The sequence below is a fragment of the Eutrema salsugineum genome, unplaced genomic scaffold (genome assembly GCF_000478725.1).
Source record: "Eutrema salsugineum unplaced genomic scaffold, Eutsalg1_0 scaffold_5, whole genome shotgun sequence".
NCBI classification, from domain to species: Eukaryota; Viridiplantae; Streptophyta; class Magnoliopsida; order Brassicales; family Brassicaceae; genus Eutrema; species Eutrema salsugineum.
In genome coordinates, this window is record NW_006256612.1 from 3220579 (window position 1) to 3229752 (window position 9174).

General features: G+C 30.9%; 1 protein-coding gene across 1 annotated transcript; it reads left to right on the top strand.

Annotated features, from left to right (window-relative positions):
* Positions 1-3789: 3789 nt before the first annotated feature.
* On the top strand, positions 3790-7261 carry LOC18991882 (CRM-domain containing factor CFM3A, chloroplastic/mitochondrial). The gene is made up of 8 exons (XM_006415215.2): positions 3790-4899; positions 4990-5458; positions 5542-5672; positions 5779-6135; positions 6239-6395; positions 6478-6770; positions 6844-6903; positions 7038-7261. Exons 1-8 carry the CDS (start codon positions 4018-4020, stop codon positions 7125-7127), a joined length of 2439 nt encoding a protein of 812 aa, XP_006415278.1. The 5' UTR covers positions 3790-4017; the 3' UTR covers positions 7128-7261.
* Positions 7262-9174: the final 1913 nt, after the last annotated feature.

The following is a 9174-nucleotide window of genomic DNA, read 5'->3' on the forward strand; positions in this document are numbered from 1 at the left end:
GTTACTCTCACTACGAAATTGTCTGAAAATCGTTAATAATTGATGAACATTCAAATACAATAACGGTATATGCGCATGAGTGTTGTCGGAAAATGTCTGACTTTTTTCAATATTTGAAAATTTCAATCAGAGCATGTGAGGAAATGACATTATTTGTGTTGTGATGTTTTTGGCCGTATTATTTTGTTCTCCTCTTTAGAATCTCTATTTTCACGTACATATTGAAGTGGATCTTTTGAGTAAGAATGATGTTTTTTCAGACGATGTTTAGATTTCTGATAAGCGCTTTTGATAGAAAGCAGCAGAAAGCAGATTGGATTCGTTTCTTTTAGTGGAGTTGAAATGTCGACAGGAAACAAAGATTGTGTGCCCCAATTAAATGAAATATACATATCTTAGTCAAATTTTGTATTTGATGGCCTACCCATCCTTTTACTTTCACTATTATATAGTAAAAAATGAAACATCTTTGCTCAAAAAAAAAAAAACATGATATAATAACTGTGATGCAGTTCTATCTGAGAGCCGCTTTAACAAAATAAAAACTTCAATGTAATTTAGTGGTTTAACATTCAGTCTGTTGAAGATTAATTCATGGTAAGTGGCTTAGGGAGTCTTATTCAATCATGGTTTTTCTATAGAATTTAAATCCAACCACAATCCACTATTATTCAACTAATGATTGTAAATGATGTTTTCAAAACCAGAGTTATTGGATCTTTTGATTATAAATTATATTTAAGAGATTTTAAAGTTTGATCTTATTCAATGAAGATTTCAAAATTTTCACTATAATCTAGTGTTATTCAAAATTAAATAATTATTATTTTTTTGTATATTAAATCATTTTTTTGGATAACTAGGAGGTTTTGGGCCGAAGTCCATACATCCTTAAGCCCGGACTAGCCTTTAATATTATTATCCGTCCCAGCTGTCACTCGATTACGTGACCTCTTAGATTACCCTAGAATACTTTACCTTTTCAGTCGAGCTATCGACTTTTGGTTAGAGCATCTCCAAAGATAACTTCAAATGTGAGGTTTACCAAACTTCAAATTTGAGGTTGGTCAAACCTCAAATTTGAGGTTTGATAGTGTTTGTCTCAAAAGTCCAAAGGCAAAACTTCAAATTTAATCTCACAAATATTTAAAATATTGCACTATAGTTCTTACTTTGAATCATTATTAATAAAAATTATATAACTTTATAAATAACAAAAAAACATACACTAAAAAATATCATTAACTAAAATTATACTATAAATTTTATGATAAAATAAAACATTATATTATAAGATAAAATATATAAACATAATAATTAAAATACACAAACTAAATTATAAATTATTATATTACACCAAATTATTCAACAAAACTATTTTTATAATGCTCCCAAATATGATCAATCAATGCATTCGGAAGTGCTAAATGAGCTTATTTGTTTTTATCTGTAATATTTATTTTATATTGGTATTTTTAATTTCTGTTTTTAATTTTATTTTATATACAAATATAAAATTTATAAAGATAAATGTAAAATATTTATGAGATATAAAACTGTTTGGATTAGAATGATAAACATAAAAAGTAAAATGATTGTTTATGAAATATATAACTGTGAGGACTAAAATGCAAAAAAAAAAACTGCAAACCTCAAATTTGAGGATTTGAATAGTGAAACTTCAAATATAAGGTTTTACTGTTCAAAACTTCAAAATAAGTTGCTTTTGGAGTGAACAAAACTTTATATTTGAAGATTTAAGGTTGTCTTTGGAGATGTTTTTAAATTAAGTCATTTCAAATTATTTCTAACAGAGTTTTATGAGTAAATTACTAGAGTTAAAATATAATGTATATTGCAGAATAAACAAATGAATTCATAAAAATGATATCAACTTTTAAATCTAGAAAATTATAAAACCTAAAAAATTCATTTTAAATTCATGATTGAATGACACCTCCTTAGTTAATGACCTGAATTCAAATCCTAAAATGTGAGTTAAAATATGGTTGACCACTTGCATATGCTGTAAATAGCAAAAAAAAAATTCAGATTTCATGTCCCGATTATATTAGTTTGGGTTTTGGCTTGGAATTCCACTATTTGGTGATCTCTAACATGTATGCACAAGCTCAAATGTGGGAAGATGTAGCCAAAGCTCAATTTATTTAATTTTAAATATTTTTTATATATTAAATTTTTTTCCTTAGAAAAAGTAATAAATACCATAAAAATTTATGTAACTAATGAAATTATTTGTTATATCTATATACTTATTTGTGTAGTGATTTGCTTACGTATCATGTTCATAGCGAGTTTCACAACTTTTCGCTTACGTGTCAGCTCTAAAATGAGTTTCGACTGCAAAAAGACCTTTTAATCCTATTTAACAATTACATATTATTTTTTAATTGGTTCCTAACTGATGAGATGTAAAAAAATTAAAATAAACCAGTTTAAATTAATATGGTTTAATACTTAATTCCGTAATCAACCAAACCGTTTTTGAAATTATATAAAACCGAAATTTAGAATTTTTTTTTTAAAAAAACGTTTTTCTAAAAAATAATAAAAAATTTATATATCTTACTGTTTACCATAAAATATTTTTATGTTTCCAAATTTAAAGAACATCTAACAAAAGTGTTAAAACAAACAAAAAATAAAATCTATTTAAAAAGCTATAAAATGTCATTTTTGAAATTATATACAACCAAAATTTAGAAAAAAAATTAAAATAAAAACGTTTTGCAGCGAATTTCACAGCTTTTCGCTTACGTGTCAGCTCCAAAATGAATTTCGACTATAAACAGACCATTTAGCACTATTTTGCAATTACATGTCATTTTTTTATTGATTCTTATCTGATGATGTGTAAAAAAACTTTAAAAAAATCGGTCTAAATATTAATGTTTAATTTTATAGTCAAATTAAACTGTTTTTAAAACTATATATAACCAAAATTAAAAAAAAATTAACAAAAACATTTTTTTTATAAAAAAGTAGAATCTATATTTTTTAGTATTTACCATTTTTTATGTTTCCGAAATTTAAAAAAAAAAGCTAACAAAAATGTTAAAAGAAACAAAAAAGGAAACTTTTTAAAAAGTAATAAATGTCGTTTCAAAAAAAAACTGAAATTTTTAAAAAATTAACAAAAAATTTAGAAAAAATATATATGTACAGTATATCTAACTAATGGAATGACGGTATTTGTGATGTTTAAACACACATAGAACAGTGATCAAAATCCAATAAGTTCATACGAACATTCAAAAAGTTACGTCTAAAATACATTGAACAGTGATCAAAAGATCTCAAAAGTATTTAAACTAAATTATTTGGATACTACTATGTTTCTTTTCTATTTTATACTGTTTTCACGATCATGTCTTTTAACATTAAAATGCAAAGAAATCTAACAAACAAATAGACTCACGAAGAAAAATCAATGAATCTAAACTATTATTACATTTTTTCAAATAATCAAGTAGAAATTATATTAATCCGCGCAAGACGCAGAAAAGTTAACTAATTATAATTTTATACGTGGTTGATAGAGCATGAATCGGGGTTTTTATCGACAAGTTATTAAACAACCACAAAAATTAAAAAAAAAAAAAAAAAAAGGGAAATTTGTTATATAATTGTCCCACATCGACAATTACTAAGAAAGAAGAATCTGAAATCTCATATATATAAATACAGGGTGTCGTGCTCACACCTCTAAACATCGAGCAAGCCTCAATGAAAAGTCCAGTAGGACGAGGCCCAATGATTAAATTTAAACCGGTTGAACCGGCAGTTAGCCGGGTTTAATAATTTAATCGGGTGGTAAACCCCGGTTCAAAGTCGGTCTTTGATTAATTTGACTAATTTGGTTAAAATTGCGGTGGTATGGTAGCGCCGCCGAGCGTCTAATTGGCCGGTTAATGGATTAGGTATCGAATTTTTAGAACACAGACACATTTCTCCATGAATAAACCCACCACTTAAGTAAATTTTATTACATCATCAATGGCGATGAAATGTAGTCGCCATTTTTGCCCAACCATTATCACGAAGACGAAGCTTGTCTACTCATTTCAAAGCTCCTTCTACTTCTGCTTTTTAAAGTACAGTTCATCAGTTTCAATAGGTCCCCGAAACAGTATAATTGCCTCTGCGTCGAATAGTGATCAAACCCAATCGAAAAGATTTAGCTTTTCTCCTGTAAGCAAGCTAAAAAGTAGTAATAGGGGTTGTCCTGGAGAATGGTTAGAGAATTGGAACAGAACCCAGAAACAGAATCAACTGAAACCTCCAAAGATAGTTGTAAATTACCGAAAAGAAGGGAGATTTTCTGGGTTAGGCTTCACAAGTGATGAAGCTACTAGTAGAGATAGTGATGGTAGAACAATGGAGAAGATTGTAGAGAAGTTGAAAAAATATGGATACATGGAAGGTGATGAGAATAAAGAAGTTGAGCAAGAGAGAAGGATCGAGAAAGGATCAGTGGAGGATATATTTTATGTTGAAGAAGGGAATTTCCCAAATACAAGAGGTGGATTCAGTGAAGAATCATTGCTTGGTAGAGAAAATGTGTTTGAAAACAATGGAGAAGTGGAGATTCCTTGGGAGAAGATAAGTGCCAAGGAGAGGAAGGAGCTGGAATCGGAGTGGACTGTGAAGAAAGAGAGTAGATACTCGTTGGCGGAAATGACTCTTTCGGAACCGGAGCTAAGGAGGTTGAGGAACTTGACGTTTAGAACAACGAGCAATATGAAGATTCGAGGAGCAGGTGTGACTCAGGTGGTAGTGGATTCGATTAAAGAGAAGTGGAAGACCTCAGAGATTGTGAGATTGAAGATTGAAGGAGCAAGTACGCTTAACATGAGAAAGATGCACGAGATAGTAGAGGTTTGCTTCTTATGAGCCCCTGAATAAGAGTATTTTGTTGCATTAGGCTTGTCAGATTTTATCAAAGTCTTTTCCTTTATCTTGTGGTAGAGAAAAACTGGTGGTTTGGTGATTTGGAGGTCCGGGACTTCCATTTCTTTGTACAGAGGTGTCACTTACGAGCTTCCAGCAGGAAAATGGAACAAGCAAAAAAGAGAGGAGACATTACCTTCTTCCTCACCTGAAACTACAAATATGGTTGCTAATAGTGATGAACAAGCGCATCTTCCTCAACTAGACCAGGGGACAACTAGTGTGGCAAAGAAAGACCAGACATCTCAACAAGAAGTAGAATATGAAGATGAAATTGATGAACTGTTAGATGGTCTTGGTCCTAGGTTCATGGACTGGACTGGAGATAATCCATTACCTATAGATGCTGATTTGCTTCCAGGCGCCATTCCTGGTTACGAACCACCTTTCAGGGTACTTCCTTATGGAGTGAGATCATCTCTGGGACCAAAAGAGGCAACAGCTTTGAGAAGACTTGCTAGATTTCTTCCTCCTCACTTTGCTTTAGGTATAATTGTTTTTTCATTTTTTTGACTTCTTCAGAGAGCCTGATATAGTCTTTGAAGAGTAGGAGTATCTTTTGATTTCCAGGTCGAAGTAGGCAGCTCCAAGGCTTGGCAACAGCAATGGTTAAGTTATGGGAAAAGAGTATGCTTGCAAAGATTGCGTTTAAACGTGGCGTACAATTAACCACCAGTGAGAGAATGGCCGAAGATCTCAAGGTGATAAGGATTCCCGTACTATTTAAAAATTTATGCTCGTTTTATCTTTTATCTGCAGTGGAGAAGCTCAAATATTTGATATCATGTTCTTGGTAAGTAACTGCAGAAGTTGACAGGAGGCGTAATGCTCTCTAGGAACAAAGACTTCTTAGTTTTCTACAGAGGAAAGAACTTTTTATCTCGAGAAGTAGCTGATGCATTGGTGGAGCAGGAAAGATTTGCAAGGAATTTGCAAGACAATGAAGAACAGGCACGGTTAAGAGGATTTTCGGCTCTGATTGTCCCAAGTACTGAGCCTACAAATAAATTTGTTTTTGCTGGTACTCTAGGTGAAACTCTTGACGCGACTGGTAAGTGGGGAAAGAATCTGGATGATGATCATCCTGCAGAGGAAGTAAAACAAGAGGTTGAGAAATTGAGGCATCAAAATCTTGTCAAGAAGCTGGAAAAGAAACTTGCTTTTGTAAGTTCTTTACTTAACCCTTGTTTCTTTGCTCCCTTCCTGTGAAATTAGATTCGCATACGAGTTGTTCCTTAAATTAATCGGATGGTTTCCTCGGCATTAGGCTGAGAGAAGGCTGTTGAAAGCTGAACGTAGTTTAGCTAAGGTGGAAGAGTTTCTAAAGCCAGCGGAGCAGAGAGCTGACCAAGAGAGCATAACTGATGAAGAGAGATTTATGTTCCGCAAGCTCGGTTTGAAGATGAAAGCATTCTTACTTCTAGGTAAGTCATCAATAACAGATGTGTCATGTGTGTAGTGTTTTGCATATTTTCGGTTTGAAGAAACTTGAAAATGTTGCTTCAGGTAGGCGAGGAGTGTTTGATGGTAGGGTTGAGAACATGCACTTACACTGGAAATACAGAGAGCTGGTCAAAATTATAGTGAAGGCTAAAACTTTTGACGGTGTAAAGAAAGTAGCATTAGCTCTTGAAGCCGAGAGTGGCGGTATCCTGGTTTCTATTGACAAGGTCTCAAAAGGTTATGCCATTATCGTGTACAGAGGAAAAGACTACAAGCGTCCTCCCATGTTGAGGCCAAAGAACCTTCTGACAAAGAGGAAGGCTTTAGCACGTTCCATTGAGCTCCAAAGACGCGAGGTTTGTTGATATAAAAACCATCATCGTTTTTCTTATCTGGAACTTGTTTAACTAATTTGTATTCTGCTTGCAGAGTCTTATAAAACACATTTCAGCTATACATGCAAGGGCAGAACAGCTGAGAGCTGAAATTGTAATGGATCTAACTTCTTTTATATTGGCTTTTGTTTTATTTTTCTTTTATATCATTCATTCATTGATAAAACAAAAGAATGCAGTGGGTAACTAATGGTTGGCTAACTTGGAATCCTGCAATTATTCTACCAGGAACTGATAGAGAAAGTAGGAGACAAGGGAGATGAAGAGTTGTACAACAAGCTTGATGTGGCTTATGCTTCTAGCTATGAGGAGACATAAGAAGCAGAGGAGGTTCTGGGGGTAGAAGACCATCTTGGGTGCTTCGAATTTAAAATATATTTAGGAGCCTTTCTGTATAAAGACTAGTTGGTTAAGATGATCTATAGAAAATGTATCATATTATTTACTAGTGATCATCATATTTCTCATATTTTTTTTGTATTTTATCTTTAATCAAATTAGTTTTTTCTAAACAAAAAATTGAAAATATAAACAAACAAAACAAACACTATATCGTCGTCCACCTTTCAATTTAAGTCTATTAATATATTCAGAATACATAAAAACGCTTTTATATTCTAACTTACAATTTGAAACCTAAATATATTCTCTCAAGTTCATCTTATAAAGTTAAACTAGTTTTAATCTGAATCAAATCAAACCAAAGACTACTCGACAGGTTCATAATATTTTTTTTTCGTTAACACATTAACCTTTAGTAAATGTTGTTTACATAATCAAATTGTAACTTTGGTTTATAAAATGTTTGTGAAACTTTGAAATATAGGTTTTATCTAACAAAATTGAAATTTATTTATTACAAAAACTTATTAAGACTTATTTATGGATTAGTTTTCTTTACACAATCTACTTAAAACTGAATAAACTAATTAACCAAACAATAATTTCATCCGACATGCGTATTTTTTATTTTCCAATGGATTTCCATCCTAGATACATGTGAGATAAAGGTAAAATAGTATCTCTCTAAAAAACATACAGTATTACATATTTTCCAACCAAAGCGGGTTTAGATATAAATTCATCTAGCATGTACTTGAAGTGTTTGAGTTTATAAAATTTTGGAGGACCAATTGTTTCACATGTTTATTGTTTGATATAGGTAAGTAAAGTTGGAGGGTGATCAATTTTGTACGATTATAATTTTTTTCTTGCAACTAGTTTTTTTTTAAAAAATCTTAGGGAAGACTCTATGTAAATGTTCGTCTACATAATTAATGTTAAATATAGATAACTCTGTTTTGTATAGTTTTGATGTTGACAAATGCGTGTTGAAGGTTGTTTGATCCACATAATGAATGAACAGAAGCTCTTTTAATTAAATATAAATAAACAATATATTAATGAAATTATCAAAACATACAGAAAACTATTTTAGAGATATAGAACACCATAATATAGAAAAATTCAACTAAAAGAAGAAGAAAATAATAAAAATCTTAGATTCTTCTCAACGGCTCTAATTAACAATAAAAGAAAAAGAAACGTAAATAAATTTCTGATTAAGGATCTGGCCTCTTCTTAGCCATGCTTTATAAAAACACTATCCCATAACAGCAATGGCAATGATTAAAAGTAGTAAAAGAACAACAAATATTATCAAACCCATAGCCTCTGACATTCTCTTTTTCAAAGATCTAAATTTAGCTTCCTCTTGCCTGTGTTTTCTATAATCAAAATTTGAATGATACTATAGAGAAAGAAGAGGACTATATACAGTATATATATATATATTATTTTTTTAGTATTGAAAAACCCTTAACTAGAAAGGGAAAAAATGGTTAATTCTTGAGATTAAGGAAGTTTTATGTTATAGAGAAAAGGAATATAATCACGTTGTGTTTATTTGGTTCAATAGATACCATTTGTTCTACTAAAATTTTACTTTTACAATTCTTCAAACAAATATATACTAGATCAATTCAAAATGATGAACAATATTTCATATTGTATTATATGTATCATCCATGATCTATCCTTACTCTCCACGTTTTTATACAAAAAAATTTAGCTAGAAAAGAAAAATGAAAAGAAATTAATTGTTGAGATTAAGGAAATTTTACGTCATAGAGGACAAGAATATAAACTACATTGTGTTTATTTGGTTCAATAGTTACTAGAAGCAAAACTCCAATATCCCATGCATCTTGGATAGATATGTAAACAATTCTTAACTAGAAGCAAACCTCCAATATCTCATGCATCTTGGATAGAGATGTAAACAATCTAAGTTTTATAAATTAATGAAATGTAAAAAATCCAAGTTTCATAGTTAATGAAATGAAAATAATACATTCATAAATAA

Bases quoted from the DNA above. Each gene is read 5' to 3' on its own strand.
- LOC18991882 (XM_006415215.2), top strand. From the start codon at position 4,018: ATGGCGATGAAATGTAGTCGCCATTTTTGCCCAACCATTATCACGAAG. The intron at 4,900-4,989 runs GTTTGCTTCTTA...ATCTTGTGGTAG, and splicing joins AGATGCACGAGATAGTAGAG to AGAAAAACTGGTGGTTTGGT. The intron at 5,673-5,778 runs GTGATAAGGATT...AAGTAACTGCAG, and splicing joins GAATGGCCGAAGATCTCAAG to AAGTTGACAGGAGGCGTAAT.